Source organism: Microcaecilia unicolor, chromosome 6, assembly GCF_901765095.1.
Source record: "Microcaecilia unicolor chromosome 6, aMicUni1.1, whole genome shotgun sequence".
Classification (NCBI taxonomy): domain Eukaryota; kingdom Metazoa; phylum Chordata; class Amphibia; order Gymnophiona; family Siphonopidae; genus Microcaecilia; species Microcaecilia unicolor.
The window spans coordinates 190,299,215-190,316,921 of record NC_044036.1 but is presented as its reverse complement, the minus strand read 5'-3'; the positions used below and the strand labels follow the sequence as shown (position 1 = coordinate 190,316,921).

Genomic DNA, 17,707 nt, shown 5'->3' with positions numbered 1-17,707 from the left:
ATGTCCAGCAGTGACTCTCCTCTCCCCCGCCCTCCATCCACCCATGTCCAGCAGTGACCCTCCTCTCACCTGCCCTCCATCCACCCATGTCCAGCGACCCTTCTCTCCCCTTGCCCTGTATGCACCCATACCCAGCGACCCTCCTCTACCCTGCCCTGCATACACCCATACCCAGTGACCCTCCTTTCCCCTGTCCTCGATCCACCCATGTCCAACAGTGACCCTCCTCTCCCCTGCCCTGTATGCACCCATACCCAGCGACCCTTCTCTCCCCTCCATCCACCCATGCCCAGCGACTCCATTCTCTCCCCTGCCATCCCCTCCCGAGTTCAGCAAATTCTCCTCCCTCCGGATCCGGTCCCTCGCTGACCCTGCCTTGGCCATCGAATTCTTCGGGGCAGGCAGTCTTGCCTGTCCCCTGCCAGCACTGACTCTCCCCCGCCGCCCGATCGCGCTTCAAAATGGCCGCCGAGACTTACAGGGCGGCCTCCAAGACTTCAGCAGAAGTCTTGCGAGGCCGCCTCTGGAAGTCTCGGCAGCCATTTTTGAAAGTGCGAACTGGCAGCGGGGGAGAGTCAGCGCTGGCAGCGGGCAGGCAAGACTGCCTGCCCTGAAGAATTCGATGGCCAAGGCAGGGTCGTTGACGGACCGGATCAGGATGGAGGAGGGAGGGAGAGCCGGCTCGCACTTTCCAACAACCGGCTTGCAAGTCCGAGCAAAAGTTAACAACCGGCTCTTGCGAGCCGGAGCAAGCCGGCTCCAGCACACCACTGCATAAAAGGCATTTAAACAACATTTGGAGGCTAGAGTTCATCAGACGGCTCAATGCTACAATGACTCACTGGTTTAACCCTGAATAAGTTGTATAGAATACTGAACTATAAAGTTTGTTCAAGAAGCCCCTCTGCATGCAGCAAAATAGGGAGCTAGTTTGTGCAGTTATTTTACCCCACAATATTAAGTTTGTCGGTTCTCAGCTCACTTGTCTCGCCAGTCTCCTCGGCAGGACGGGCTCATAGCTGGTTCTGGTGCCGCACGGGGGGTCTATTATGGAGGTAGGCCCATCCGAGGATCTTCAATGGTCCTGGTATGAACGTTGGTTCGGTTGATTGCTGGCTCGCGGTTCTCGTCGGCTGGATCTCGCTGGTTCTTGCTGGATCGAGGCAGTGGTGCTGGTGTGAACTTCGGGTTGGTGGTCTACTGGCTTGGAGGTTCTCGTCAGCTGATTGTCGTTGGTCTCCGCTGGATCGCAGCATTCCATGTGGAGCGGGTAGATCGTTGCGATTTAGTTCCGCTCACTTGTTAGTGAGTTCGAGTCGGTGCTAAGGTCATGCAGGTCTGCGTTGTCTTCCTGAGTTCTGGAGGAAGGGTGCAGACCCGCGTGTTGTGGCGTGCTGCGGCTCGACTCCGTGGCCACACGTGGAGGGTCGGACCTATTTTTCAGTGGTGGTAAGTGAATAAAAGGTACTTGCCCTTGTGGATTCCCTCAATGAACTGTCAAATTGGTCGGATGAAGGCTGCCATTGATTTGCTGGGTTCACAACTAGTTGAGGTTCGCATGTGTAGGCCCTGGCCGCTTCTTGGTATTTTGCGGAGATTCGAACAAAGGGCATCCAACAAAGGGCGTCCGGGACCCGATTCAATCTGTTCAGTTGGATCGCGGTAGAGTTGCGGATCTGGTCAGGAGTCATCGCTGTGTTTATTAAAAGAAACACATTTTATAACTCCACCTGCATGGGGGGGGGGAGGAAGAGGAGGGGAGGAGCTGTACATGTGGTACAGGAGCTGTGACTTTTGAGGTTGTTGGGTAGGCCATGGGAAAGGTATTAATATGAAGAATGGATTTGAAGGGATAGGTATTATGGGTAAAACTTGTGTGGGGGTGGTGATACAGCATCTGTTGATTGGAAAACCTTTATAGTGATACCACACTTGCACCATCCTCCCCTGTCTCATTATCTCTTCTCCTAACCCTCCCGTATTTCCTTTACACTTTACTGTCCCCCAGGCTCTTTCCCATACTCTCCATTTCCCTACCCTCAGTCTTACCCTCTCTTCTTCTCTATACCTTCCTCTCCCAAATCTCATTTCCCATGCTCTTCTACATTCTGCTGTCTGATTCCACCTCTGCCATGGTCCTCCTCCCCTCTCCCACTGGTGTATTTATGCACTAGTTCTGGAAAGCAGTATCTGAAGTCAATATATTGAATCAAATGTATGTTGGCTTCTAGTCTTTCATAACAGCTGTCTTCAGAGATTACCTGTTAAAGATAATAGCTTTGCTGTCTCTGCAGTAAAATAAATAAATAAACAAGCAAAGGTTAATTTAAAAAATAGGATAATACCTTTTTATTGGATTAACAGTACATTTCTTGACTAGCTTTAGGAAGATGACACCCGCTTCTTCAGGTCAATGTGAATGAGAAAAAATGATAGTGCCAGAAAATATAATAAAAGTAAATCATAAAACATTTTCTACTGATAGTGTGAAGAGGAAAGGGGGGGGGGGCTTAAAGGAACCGTACTCTCCTCTTTTCTTAAATATGGTATTGTCAGTGTACTCTATCTGTGCTTCATTTTAGTACAATTAATATCATCTGTGTCAAACTGCATCAGGCTTCCTATTATGTCCAGAACAATTGTTACCGATTGGTGATGTCCAATGCAACTAGTTCTCATTAATGTCAACTTTCGCTATATGCACTAGATTATGTACACCTGTGCAAAATTCATTTTTCCCCTTGCCTTTTCAGACAAACATTTTTGGTCTTCTTTCGTGTAATGATGGACAAATTGGAGAAGACAGTGAGGAACATCCCTGCTGGGAAGCCATCTGACTTCAGTGAGGTGTGTTACTTTCAGTATCTTTAGTCTTTTTGCTGCTGTTTAGGAGTGGGTTTTCCTTAAATTTTATTTAACTAAAAGTCTACATCATCATCCCCCAGATTCTGAGCACTGCATTAAATAGACTTACAAGCCTGAACTGCCAAATAAGGCATCTGAATTGCCTAGGCCCATAGTGGAAGGACAGTTATATAAACCCTGTACTGTATAGTCAGAAATTATGAGTGTATGTTTAGACTTTAGGAACTGTCAAACTAATAAGATATGACAAAAATTCAGTGGAGCTTGCCCAAATGAGACAGTAGATGGTGCTTCATTGTACTGCATACAAGATGAGTATTTGTCATGCCTGCAGATGGTTAGGGCAGGGATTATTATTGAGGCAAACACAGTTTTTTGCTAGAGAAGAAGTAACACTACTATTCCACTGCTTTCAATTTTGGTGACCTGGCAGTGAAAAAGAGGATAGAGGGGCCTGCTCAGTGCTTCAGTGGTAATGCACTGAACTGATATATAAAAATCTGGGTTCAGTATGTAAAACTAGTTCCTAGTCACTAGGCTAGCTAGAAATGCTACAGATGCAGGGACAATATTCACAGAATCCCTGGGAGAGGGATTCTCAGTTATTGCTCAAACTTGTTACATACCTGTCAGGATACATTCATAGTAGTAGTTGAATAACAGAGTACCTAAGAATCACTTGAGTTTTACAGTATTCTTAATACTCAGGTGCAGACTGAGCAGCTCTTACTCTGGAACTTGGCAGTTCGAGATTTCCACATCCTAGTTAACCTGGTCAAGGTAAGCAACCATCTTTATTTTTCCCATTGCACTCAACTGAAAGTACAGAGGCAGCACTTGTTAGCTGTCATAGTAATAATCTGTCCAGTCACAGTATTTGAATCCACAAATACCACTATAGTACTCAAGAAAAAAATATACATAATATAGGGGCCCTCTTACTAAAGCTCAATGTGCGTTAATGGAATTAGCATATGCCAAATGCTAAGAAGTCCATAGGTATAAAATTGACTTCTTAGCATTTAGCACACGATTTCTTTTTTGTCTTTCTTTTATTCATTTTGATAAGCTTTAGTAAAAGGGCCTCTCTGTTATTTGAAAACATTGATGATACATGTATAATGAGGAATACTCAAAAAGCTGTTATAGGTACTGATAGCCCTTAAAAACTCAACATTTTAAACAGATTCCTTGGTGGTCGGTCCATTCTTGTGTGTTCTCTTTGCATGTAAAATCATTTTTAAACTTTTGTTTTTAATATATAGGAAATTATTCAAAAAAAATTAATGTATGATATTGAAGAAAATGGGAAATACTGTAATTTCCTCAGATGATAGCACATTCAGCAAACGTAGTGAGTCATAAACACTTCCTTTAATAGACCATCAAACAATTGAAAGGCTTTTCAAGTGTCAGCCTGTGGTAATGTGATCAAAGGTGTGGCTTGGATCAGGCACAAACTCAGTCATATACGGTTACAAGCAAAAAGGAAAAGACTTTATTATTTGACACATGTGCTCCCTGTTACTTCACAGGCTTATGTCCAACACAAGTACAGTCTCTGGTTCCTCACATCAAAACAAATACTTTTAAATGTAATTCAACTGTATTCTACCCAGTGGCATAGGAACGGGGGGGTGGTGGGGCGGTCCGCCCCGGGTGCACGCCGCTGGGGGGTGTCGGCGCCTCGCTGGTTCCTTGCTCTCTCTGCCCCAGAACAGGTTACTTCCTGTTCCGGGGCAGAGCGAGCAAGGAACCAGCGAGGCGCCGACACCCCCCCAGCGGCGTGCTCTCGGCGGATTGGCCCTCCCACCCGCCCCTCACCGCCTTCCAGGTATGTTCTCGCGGGCGGGGGGGGGGTGTTGTGCTACGGAGGGGGGAGGGTGCGTCGCGCTGCACCCGGGGGGGGTGCGCAGCGGCGACCCGCCCCGGGTGTCAGCTGCCCTCGCAACGCCACTGATTCTACCTTGTCAGTTTTCCCACACAAACTCTGATGCCAGTGAAGCTTGAGCCACAATGTTTCCCTAGTCCTCTCCTCAGGTACTACAGCTTAACGTAGATTGGGGTCCTCTTGCCTAGGGGTCTCCCTTCTAGAAGCATCTATGCTCAGGGCCTTCCTGTCCTGTATTGCCAGAGAGCTTTTGACTCCAGCCTGGTCTGAGCCTCATCACTCTGATTCAGCTTCAGCAGACTAGCACCACCTGTTGTAAGGTGACTAAGCTGCACCAGTGAGAGAGTGTTTCTAAGGAAACACTGCCTTTTACCACCCACTCCCTCACACAGCCCAACAATTTCCACAGATTTCAAGCAGTAACACTAACCTTTCTAAACTAACAATCTGCAAATTAAAACAAAGGCACTATTGCAGTGAGGGATGTGATTACTATGTGAAATGTTTTGGAGCTAGGGAGATTCCCACAGGAGACTAATTGCACAATGATCACGTTAATTCTTAATCATGAAAAAAGACCTTGTGCTCTTGGAATCTTATAGACCTATTTTGCAGCTAAATTTAGATGTTAAATTAATGGCAAAACTTTTAGCTGATAGGGTAGCAGACTTGTTAGAAATAGCTCCCAGATAACCTGAGAACCTATACAAAGAAATAACTTCCATAAAACAAATTGGTGAAGCAAGTCTTAATTAATTTATTATTTCAAAATACACTCTTGCAAGAATGGGTGTCTCTGAAAACAAGCAGGCACATCCATTCCTTAATTCTTACAGTTTATATTCCTTTTCTCTGCTAACATAGGTTTCTGCCCTAAGTTTTCATTGGATATTGATTTCATATCTATAACCTATTACATTAGTTCTAGGCATCATATTTCGACCTCCACCCCCCCTTCTATTCCCTTTGTCCTTTCTTCCATAGTTTCACAGTTTATCTTGCGGGTATCCAATCATGGGTAACTCTTATGCCTAGCTACATTCTTTCATCTCAAGCCTCTGGCCTTTATGTCTTAGAAACGTTCATGCATCTCCGCATTAGCAGTTTGGGCTTCCTTCTCCCCCTTCTCTCATCCTACTGGTCTTATATTCTTTATTAACTAGCACATCCTATCCCTTTGAACTAACACAGTTCCTTTGTTAGTAATTGTAAAGCCATAATGTGGTGATCTCTATTAGAAAGGGCCTACAATATTAGCACACACACCAACACAAATATAGTTATACCTTTATCCCCAAAGATTTCCTTTCTACAAGGGCATAAGCTATGTATTTTACCTTTGCAATTTTGTTAAGTGAAAAAGCAATATATTTACACATTTCTCGCAGACTACGTTCCAAAACTGATAGTGGAAGATAAGTAGGTTTTGTGAAAGGGAAGCTAGCAGTTTTAAATATGTTATTAACAATATAGGAATGCTAATGGAAGAAGATTCCTGCCTTGGTGGTAGAGTTCAGTTCCAAAGGAGCATTTGAAAGTTAGTTCTTTTTTGTTTCAGATTCTCTCGTGCTTTTACTTGGTGAGGGGGGGGGGGGGGCTCCTTTCTGAAGGCTTATACAAATTGTATATACATAACTAGAAGCAGCAATGGAGAGCATACTAGCCAATTCTGGTTGAAGCGAGGTACCAGGTGTGACAAAATGCCTATCCACCCACCTGGGGTAACCCCGCAGCCACTTACAGGGTCTACCCCCCCCCCCCCCACACACACACACACACACACACAGCTCAGGTCCACTTGCACCTGCCGCTCATGCTGTACACTAGCACCCTCCTCCCAACGACTGGGTCACAGCCGCCTCTAGGTGAGTCTCCCATCCTCAAACTATCCCCAGTGATTTCTAGGTTACTGGGGCCATACTCCCAGTGGGTCCCACTGTTCACAGAAAGCACTCACAGTCCCAACACACAAACCACCAAGATTGTTTTTCAGTCCAAACAGACAGAACAAACAAACAATTGTGTTTATTCTCAGAACTTGGAACAGTGGACAAAAATGTGCAATTGGCAAGCAATAACAGGTAACTGAAATATGGATCAATTATAACACTAACTAAACATCTACATACTGTCCAAACAGTACCTGGGAAGATCAGGACATATAATTGTTCACAGAGCCTTAGCAAAGAGATCTGTGTCTTTCTTCCTGTCTAAGAATGAAGGCAAAATTAGTACACTCTAAAAGAAATGAACTCCTGGGCCAACAAGATTATTAAAATAGGATAGTAGTACATTTTACAGGCTGTTTCTTCACACCTCACCTCTTAATAGAGAGACCCCAGACTGCGGCCTCCACAGACCGCTGATTGGGTCTCAATAGTCCAATGTCAGGGTAGTTCTGGCTTCTTCCTGGAGAGTAAATATAACAATCCTCTTGTTGCTTATGGTGGTTTATCACAGTCAACAGCAGACTTTTAACTCTCTATCATCATACACAACCATGGAGGGTTTTTCGGAGGATAAAGAAGCCTCAACTGTGCACCCCTTACTCTTATAGCAATATGCTCTTAGCTTAGCTCTCTGTCATCTGGGGGCATCCACTTTCATCATTGGCTCCGTCCCTCTTCCTCCTTTTGGTTGTTTTAAATTTTTGTTCTATTTTTTCAAACAGATAGTGCTAGGGAAGGAGTCCGCTGTCTTGGTACATGTGGGTACCAATGACATAGGAAAATGTGGGAGAGAGGTTCTGGAAGCCAAATTTAGGCTCTTAGGTAGAAAGCTCAAATCCAGATCCTCTAGGGTAGCATTTTCTGAAATGCTACCTGTTCCACACGCAGGACCCAAGAGATAGGCAGAGCTCCGGAGTAGAGAGTTGCACGGGGACAGAAATCCAACCCATCCCCACTGGAATCCAACCCGTCCCCATTCATCCCCGTGGGGAATCTAACCCATCCCCGCCCGTCCCCGCGGGGAATCTTACCCGTCCCCGCAAGAATTTAACCTGTTCTCATCCACAAGAATTTAATGGTACATTAAAAAAAATTCCTGTCAGCTCTCTCAGTCTCTGGGTTTGAGCCACAGCAGCACTGCAGGCAAGGAAGGAACGGAAGTTGGCTGGTGCGCACATATAAGACTTCTCTGATTCACTGGCACTGTGTGCTAAGAGATCACCACATGCATGCGCTAGTAGGTCAGGTGACATCTGATGCTCATGCTTATGTCAGAGCTGAGGTCTGCGCATCAGCCCGGAAGCAGAGAGGATTAATAGTAATAGTAAATGACAGCAGATTAAAAACAGATCGGTCCATTCAGTCTGCCCAATAGTCACAATCATTATCAATTCATGATTAAATCAACAATGAATGTGATATTATATACTTGATTATGGTCTTTCTGTGGCGTTTCTGGGACATAGACCATAGAAGTCTGCCTGGCCCTATCCTTATGTCCCAACTGCTGGAGTTGCCCTCAAAGCCCACTCCAGCCTATTCATCTTCTCATTTGCGGGACACAGACTGTAAAAGTCTGTCCAGAACTGTCCTCATGTTCCAGCCACTAAAGTTGCTGTCTAAACCCTTTCCAGCCCATCCAAAACCAGATTGCCATATATGAGACACAGACCGTACAGGTCTCCCGGTATCGGCCGTAGTTCATCACAGCCAGAGTCACCATGTAAGTATCACGCGACACATCCACACACATGCAGCCATTTAAGTTTAGGTTTTTTATAACTTCCATTTTCTAAATAGAGATCCTCTTTGTTCATCCCATGCCTTTTTGAATTTTGTCACCATTTGTATCTCTACCACCTCCTTAATGGAGGCTTTCCACATCTGTGCTGTTAAAGCAAGGAGGAGGAGGAGTCAGCACTCAAAGAACTTGTTACTCAGTAGGTGAGAGGGTGGCGCAAGTGCAGCATACACTTCCACAGGAACCCCACAGGAACTGCTTCCGTCCCCACGGGAACCCCACAGGAGCTGCTTCCGTCCCCACGGGATCCCCGCAGAACTGCTTCCGTCCCCACGGGAATCCCGCGGGATTCCCGCAAACCCCGTTCCCGTGCATGTCTCTACTCCGGAGTCTCAATGCGTGGATGAGACGATGGTGCAGGGAGGAGGGTTTTAGATTTGTTAGGAACTGGGCGACATTCTGGGGAAGGGGGAGCCTATTCCGAAAGGATGGGCTCCACCTTAACCAGGGTGGGACCAGGCTGCTGGCGTCGGCATTTAAAAAGGAGATAGAGCAGCTTTTAAACTAGAAATGGGGGAAAGGCCGACAGTCGCTCAAAAGCGCATGGTTCGGGATAAGATATCTTGCAAAGATACCTCACAAACAGGGAACATAGGGTTTCTGGATAGTGAGGTTGCACAACAGACCGTGGTAGGCCAGGTGCCCTTAAATACAACTAAAGATCAGACAAAAGATAGCAAATCAGTAGTGTCCAGTACTAAGCATCATGCAAGTAGGAACAACAAACAAACTCTGAAATGTCTATATGTAAATGCTAGGAGTCTAAGAAATAAGATGGGAGAGTTGGAATATATTGCACTAAATGAAAAATTGGATATAATAGGCATTACTAAGACCTGGTGGAAGGAGGATAACCAGTGGGACACTGTCATACCGGGGTACAAAGTATATCGTAGTGATAGGGTGGACTGGACTGGTGGAGAGGTAGCATTGTATATTAACGAGAGCCTTGACTCAGATAGATTACAAATTCAGCAGGACACAAATCACACCCTTGAATCATTGTGGGTTGAAATTCCATGTATAAAAGGGAAAAGGGAGACTTCCGGTGACGTCATGAGCTAGGGAGCAGCGCGCTGCCGAAGCTCCAAGACCCCGACCTCCACTAAAGTAATAAATACAGTGGTGGAACCTACAGAATCGCTTCCTTATATGGAAAAATACTTAAAAGCGCTACTGGCAGACATGGCTCAAAAATCAGCTAAGAAAGACAAGAGCAAAGTGAGTAGCAGGGATGTTAAGATGGCAGAAGAGGCCGTGGCTCCTGGACCCGCGTTCACAGAAGCTCAATTAACACAACTTACCCTAGCAATCAAGAAGGCATGGGAACCCAAGTGAGTAGCGCTTACTAATAAACTGGAATCTTACCAGACCGCGCTGGATGGGATGGGAATCCGCATGGGAGACCTGGAGACACGAGTGTCAGTGATGGAGGATGACTCACGCGGATTCAGCCCGGACATAGTTAACTTGCGCCGCCAGCTTGCAGAGCAGAGAAATCTACTCGATGACTATGAAAATAGGGCACGCAGGAATAACATACGAATCATTGGACTGGACGAAGCGCTTCCTGAGAGAAATCTGGAAACTTGGTTAGAAAATTGGCTGTCCAAAGAACTGGCACTTACGGACACGATGGGCCCAGTAGTGATAGGCCGCAATCGCCCACGTGTGGTTATTGCTAAAATCTTAAATTATTGCCACAAAGTCGAAATCCTCCAAGGTTTTAAGCTCAAGCGCGACTCGTTGAAATACAATAATAGGAACATCTTGATTTTTCAGGATTTTTCCACACTTGTACAAGAAAAGAGGAAGCAATACCATACACTCTGCTCAAAGTTGGTGCAAAAGAATGTCCGTTTCGCGCTACAATATCCCGCCCAGCTGAGAGTACATGTGCATGAGTCATGGCAGACTTTTACCACGCTGGCTGATGCGAAAAAATTCTTAATAGTAAAATTCTTGATGATGTCTGATATTGAACTTAATTACAAAGTGGTGGAGCATTCTGTGGGGGACACATTGCTTTCGTGTTATATGAGCAAAATGTATGTATGATGTATAATGTTTAATTGCATTGTAGAGTTCGGGGTCTCTAGTGTACACTGGGGTCTTAACTTCGGCGCCTGACTAGATCGGGTGGATGAAGCGGGGTATTTGCAAGGTTTGGGAGGTAAAGGAGCGGGAGGGGGTGGGGGGAACGGGAGGGGGAGACTCTTTTCTAACTCTTAGTGCTGGGAGCTTGCGGGTATTCCTGCAAGCGGAGTATACATGCATGTGAAAGGTAGAGGTTCTGTTGGAATTAGGCACCAATATGATCATACAAAAGAACTTTGTAGAGAGTAGGGGCAGTTGGAATATTAGCGCCAATATGGAGATATGCCAATTAGAATAATATCTTGGAATGTGGGGGGTATAACGTCCCCAATAAAAAGGAATAAAATATTGACCGCTTTCAAAAGACACAAGGCTGATATAGCTTGCTTACAAGAAACGCGCCTTAGTGCAGTGGAACATGCCAAGTTGCAAAGGTCCTGGGTGGGGGATTGCTATGCTATGGACTCTAAAGGGTGCAAGGGCGGTATAGCGGTCCTTTTTCGAAAAGGGTTAGCGTATAAGGTAACAATGGTGGAGAAAGGGGGGGACATGGTAGAACCATTATTTTGCAGGTGTGGGTACAAGGTTCCGAGTTCCTGCTGGTAGGAGTGTATGGCCCTAATGACTGTGATAGGAAGTTTTATCAATCCCTAGGAAGCCGCTGTCTTCAGCACAGAATGGATAAATTGTTGGTTATGGGTGACTTTAACTTAGTCTTTGACCCAAAGGAGGATTCCACAAATCCGACTTCGGCACACTATTCTGGGCAGAGGGCGGGAGAACTGAAAATGCTTGCAAGAGCATTAAATTTGGTAGACGCGTGGCGGGTACTGCATCCTGGCGAGAGGGATTATACGCATAGATCACATGCGCATGGTACCCTAGCGCGACTAGATTATATACTGGTAGAGCGATCCATGTTTTCGCGGGTACGTGCAACCCATTTTGGACCGGAAGAGATATCAGACCATGCGCTGGTGTGGCTGGACCTTGAGGCGCCCGGGGATAGAGTTGGGGGGCAGGATGGAGATATCCCACATACCTGTATATGGAGCCCTCCTTCCAAAAATATCTGATGAGTAAATGGGGTGACTACGTGTATAATAACAGAGAACATGCACAGGTGGATCCCACCTTGTTCTGGTCTGCCTTGAAAGCAGTCCTGAGAGGAGATATTATAGCTTATTGTAATGTAAGAAAGAAGCGTAGAGCAGCAAATATACTACATTTGGAAAAACAATTCCTTAGAGCCAAGCGCGCGCATGTCACAGGCCCACGCCCCAAACCTTAGAAAAGCTGAAAACAATACAGGTCACCTTGAATACCTTAATACATGAAAACGAGACCCGATCGGTGATCTATTATAAATTTAAGCTAAAACAGTTTGGCAATAAAACGGGGCGGTTATTAACCAGAGTAATAAAGAATTGGGGAGTGCCCCGGGTGGTGGCTACACTGCAGGATGAACGAGGCAAGCCCACTTCCTCGCAGCAAGAAATTGGGAACATTTTTAGCAAATATTTTGCCTCGCTCTATTCTCCTGATGAGGCGCTAGAAGTGTCCTTGGTACAGGATTATTTAAATAAAGCAGGGCTCACACAGTTGTCATGTGATGAGCTGGTAATACTTAACGCCCCCTTGACCATGGACAAGCTGCAACAAGCAATTAAGCGATTAAGGCTGCGTACTGCCCCGGGACCATATGGGTATTCAGGGGAATATTACAAGACATTGACCTTGGAAGCACAAGTAGCGCTTTTAGAATACTTTGAAGAGGTGATCACTAAAGGCAGCTTTCCCCTATATGCGAACACTGTGCTCATCACGTTGCTACCAAAGCCCGGAAAGCCGCTGAATAGAGCAGAGGACTTTAGACCAATATCACTATTGAACATTGACACTAAACTATTGGCGGGGATACTGGCCAAAAGACTCACACAATACTTACCTAAATTGATAAGCGCTGAGCAGGTGGGATTCGTCCGAAATAGACAAGCTACACATAATGTCAGACGTTTATTACTTGCCATGGCATCTTGTCAGGAGCGGGGGGACCCCTCTGTAGTGCTGAGTCTAGACGCCGAAAAGGCATTCGATAGGGTGAACTGGGGGTATTTATTTTATACCATGAAGGCTATGGGGATTTCAGGATGGTTTCTGCAAGCTACCTGGGCCCTCTATTACGAACCGGGAGCACGGGTTCTGGTCAATGGTGTGCGAGAGGATGGGTTCAGGATCAAGAGAGGGACTCGGCAGGGTTGCCCTCTTTCTCCCGCTTTGTTTGTAATTTCACTGGAACCATTCCTGCGTACATTTATGAATCAAAAGGGTATCACAGGTGTCTCGGTGGCTGGTCACCAAGTAAAGGTGTTGGCTTTTGCCGGCGATTTGCTGTTGACTGTGACAGACCCACCAAGGTCTATGGAAATACTTCTACAAGAAATAAACAGATATGGACGGATCTCAGGTTTTAAACTAAATCTGTCCAAATCGTCTGCTCTGGAGATAGTTAAGGGAACCCGTCATGACTGGAAATCTAAATTCCCCCTAACTTGGGAAACAAATTTTATTAGGTACCTAGGAGTCCACATATCGGCAGACTTGTCGCAATTATATGAACTTAACTTGCAAAAGTTACTCACTGATACCAAATTGAGTATGCAGGCTTGGAGTGCGCTCCCAGTGTCACTGTTAGGGCGAATAGCTTTATGTAATATGATTATAGCCCCCAGATGGATATATATTTTTCAATCCATCCCACTATATTTGAGAAGGGGGTGGGGGGACAAAAGAATTTTGAACCAGCAATTGCAGAAATTTCTCTGGAAAGGGTAAAAAGCCCGCCTCTCTGTTTCTTCTTTAAGTATACCAGTGGAATACGGAGGTTTAGGGCTTTTAAACTTAAGGTACCTTAACATTGCCAGTGGAATGAGACATATAAATGATTGGTATAGGAATACCAGTGATTACACCAACACAACCTTAGAATTAGGTCTCTCCCCGGGGATGCATTTCAGTAATTATTTACATAATACCGGTGCACTCATGCCATACCCCCTGAAACACTCTGGGATTATGAAAACAGCAAAGGCGGTATGGGGCTGGATATGCCGCTTGCACCATTTCTCTGCAAAGGTAACACCATTTTTGCAGATATGTGATAACCATGCTTTTCCTCCTGGTCAAATGTACTCTGTATTTCGGAGATGGCAAAGCAAAGGCATTATATACTTATTGCATGTGTTAACTAGAGAGGGCCGTGTCCGAGTGTTTTCAGAATTACAAGCAGAGTTTGGACTGCCAGATAGTGATAATTTTTACTACAGGCAACTGAGTCATTACACTGCCTCTCTACCCTGGACTTTGTTGATGGAAGATGTACAGGAAGAACTTTCATCAGCCTTTTCGTTGGAATCACAGCAGAAAGTGCCAATGTCTTATCATCATAGACACATACGAGACACAGCCCCAGAGTTGGAATATCACAGATTGGTGCAGCTATGGGAAATAGATTTGCAGGTACCAGTTACAACACAGCAATTGAAAACTCACATTTTACAAATAAGAAGAGTTACGACTCTGGCCACACATTGGGAGCTACAATATAAGATGACCTTGCGTTTGCATATACCCCCAAAGAGAGCATTTCATATGGGGCTTTCGCCCTGGGGAGAATGTACAAAGTGTGGCGGCGCCGGGGCAACATTAGGCCATATGTTTTGGACCTGTGCTGGTATCTAGAAGTTTTGGAAACTGATTATAGCCTATGTTGCCAAAATATGGGGACAACAATGACACTATGACTCGTCTCTACTTTTTGGTTGCCCTAACTTAGGGACAAAGCCCAGAAAAGGATATACTGCATTCGAATTGAGGGCCATAATTGTTGGCAAGCAAGTGATCTTAACTGAATGGTTGTCATACCAATGCCCCACATGGCAACAGTGGTGTACTCGTATGGTGCTCCTGTTGCGCATGGAACGTATGGCTATAAAAGACTTTGATTCCAAGATGGGTGAGAGGTTCCAGCAGAGATGGTCACCATTTTGGGATACTATGACCTCTGCGGCAAGAAGCCACTTACTGAACTTTTAAATCCATTACTATGTATGATGAGATAAGAGAAAGGAAAGAGGGGGCCAAGCTTGGGAGGGTAAGAGGAGGGTGGGGGGGTTAAAGGAAAGAGGTTGGAAACCAAGACATTGCTTTTACTGTTGTCTGTTGGGCTATGTAGAAGGGATGTAGTAAGAAGAGGGAAGGAGGAAGGGGGAAAAGAAAAATGTTTGAAGAGAGTGGATACACAGATGCTTTCTTTTAGGTACTTAGATGTGTTATATATATATTCCACGGATTGTAATGCTTTCAATCAATAAAACAGATTTAAACATAAAAAAGGGAAAAGGACGGTGATAGGAGTGTACTACCGTCCGCCTCGCCAGGATGAGCAGGTACACGCAGAAATGATAAAAGAAATCAGACACAAACAAAATGGGCAATGTGATAATAATGGGTGACTTCAATTATCCAAATATAGACTGGGTAAATGTAACATCGGGACACGCTAGAGAGGTATAATTCCTTGATGAAATCAAGGACAGCTTTATGGAGCAGCTGGTGCAGGAGCCGACGAGAGAAGGAAAAATTCTAGACTTGGTCCTTAGTGGAGCGCATGATCTGGTGAGGAACGTTATGGTACTGGGGCCGCTTGATAACAGTGATCATAATATGATCAGTTTTAATATCAACCTTAAAGTAACTATACACAGGAAGTCAAATACATTAGAGTTTAACTTTAAAAAAGGAGACTATGATAAGATGAGAAGAACGGTTGAAAAGAAACTTAGGGGGACAACTGAGAGGGTAAAAACTGTACAACAGGCATGGAAGCTGTTCAAAAATACCATCCCGGAGGCCCAGGCCAAACATATTCCGCGAATTAGAAAAGAAAGACGGAAGTCCAAAAGACAGCCGGCATGGTTGAAAAGTGAGGTGAAGGAAGCTATTAGGGCTAAAAGAAATGCCTTCAGAAAATGGAAGAAGGAACCGTCTGAAAATAACAAGAAGCAGCATAAGGAGTGTCAAAGCAAATGCAAGGTGCAGATAAAGAAGGCCAAGAGGGATTACGAAGAAAAGATAGCATTAGAGGCAAAAAAACATAGTAAAAAAAATTTTCGGTATATTAAAAGCAGGAAGCTGGCAAAAGAATCGGTTGGGCCGCTGAATGACCGAGGGGTAAAAGCGGCAATCAAGGAAGATAAAGACGTAGCGGAGAGCTTGAATTAATTCTTTGCTTCGGTCTTCACCGAGGAAGATTTGGGTGGGATACCAGTGTCTCTCTGTACAACAAGCCCCTTTTCCATAGGATGCGATCTTTACAAGCCTCACTGATTGATTGACCAGCCCTCTGCCTCAGGGCTTCCAGGTCAGGGACAGAGCACTGTGCTTCCTGAAAAGCATGTCTCTGTCCTATATCAGTATCCATATCTGGAAGGGTCTCTGCTGGTGACTCTGATAAATCAGAGTCATCAGTCTGATCAATAGGTGTGTCAGTTAAGTCAGGCTGTTTGATACTCATGGCCTTGGTCACCTCTGGAACTGGTGCTGCTGGAAGCACTGGTGCGCCTCCTCTTGTCACTTGGTGAGCTGGTCCCACCTCGACTGGCTCAGGATTGAGAACTGTAGAAGTGATCTCTGCTGCTTCTGCTTGTTGGGCTGCCCTGGCCTGACTACGGGTTACCATAGCAGAAATGCTGACTCTGCTATCAAGGGTGTAATGTTCACTGGACCCATGTCGGTCCCACACAGCATTGATACTGACATATTTTTCATCATGCCTACTTTTCTGTATCCAGGCTTGGTACCCCAATCCAGGAATACTCAAACAATGGGTACAGTCTCTCTGGATCCATTGGCTAGCACTACCTCTGCAGTGCACCCTGAAAACAACACAGAGGGAACGAGGAAATAAGCAGTGCAACATGCAGCTTGCAGACAGCCCTGAAGCTAAGTACAGACAGTTTCTGTTTGTGTTGGATAAAGATCCACAAAAGAAATGCTAATGACTCATGAGAAGGAATGGGAAAGTTCAAAGATAACCTGTGAAACAGGGAGCTGCAGTAATAAGCTGGGCTGGATAACATCAAGATTGGGCACTGTATTAAGAGGCAGATGCACTAAAGCTTAATGAGCCTTTAATGACCCTCCAACGAGGAAATTTTGATCCGTTGCATGCATCAAAGGGCTTTTACCAAGGAAGCTAGCAGCTAACGAAAACGGAATGCAGATGAGCAATTAGTGTACAAACCCCATTTAAACGAGATGCACTAACCTTTTCCGATTGCCTTTACGCAGGAAAAAGGCAGGAAATCTAACGAGAGGTCTGTACCTCTCGTTAGGACAGCTCTGTGGCAGGAAAAATCGTAAAGTGAAAAAACATCAATGTAGTGTTTGCGTATCCAGATCTATGCAGTGTAAAATAAAGCTAACAATTAATAAATTAAAAGGAAAGAAAGCCATTAAATAAAGGACAAGCAAAACATTCATCCACAAGCAATACTAATTTACCAGTTAAAGTGCTCCAGTCACCAGAAAGGCTCGTTTGATTTGCTGAGCTGAACTACTTAAAGCAGATTCACCCAGAATGAATAATGGATTCTGACATGACCAGAAGATAAAAACTGCAATATTTTATGAAAAATGACTTCTTAGGAAACCCACTGAGGGCAACTGGATATGCCTGCCTTCCTCATCAGTGAAATCAGCAGGTCTCTGTAGATTATGGTACAGCTCCCCACCCCCACTAGAGCCAACATCAGAGACACAGTACATGTACTCAGAGGTGGGCCACCACCATGCAAAGATGCCAGAACATTCCTTCTAAAAATCCTTCATCCTCAGTTCCAAATAATATTTACATCAGCCGCTCATCCTGGAAGTGTTGCCGAAGTGATGCTTGTGACTGTGAGGTGACTCATGTGGATTTATGAGGCATTTCAGAGCTTCTTGAATGCCTGTCTTGAACATTTGTAACTCATTCAATTAATGCATTCATCATCACATTATTGATCAGAAACAAATGTTTCTGTTCTCGCAGCCACCGGAGAG

At 45.0% G+C, this 17,707-nt stretch overlaps 1 protein-coding gene across 3 annotated transcripts in view; it reads left to right on the top strand.

Moving 5' to 3' along the window:
• The window catches only part of FANCD2 (FA complementation group D2), a 763,224-nt gene that overhangs the window by 674,959 nt on the left and 70,558 nt on the right, over positions 1-17,707 (top strand). For all 3 annotated transcript variants that reach the window (XM_030205444.1, XM_030205445.1, XM_030205443.1), the window contains 2 exons: positions 2,754-2,847; positions 3,574-3,645. In XM_030205444.1, the coding sequence (XP_030061304.1) occupies positions 2,754-2,847; positions 3,574-3,645 (166 nt within the window). The remainder of the gene's footprint in view (positions 1-2,753; positions 2,848-3,573; positions 3,646-17,707) is intronic.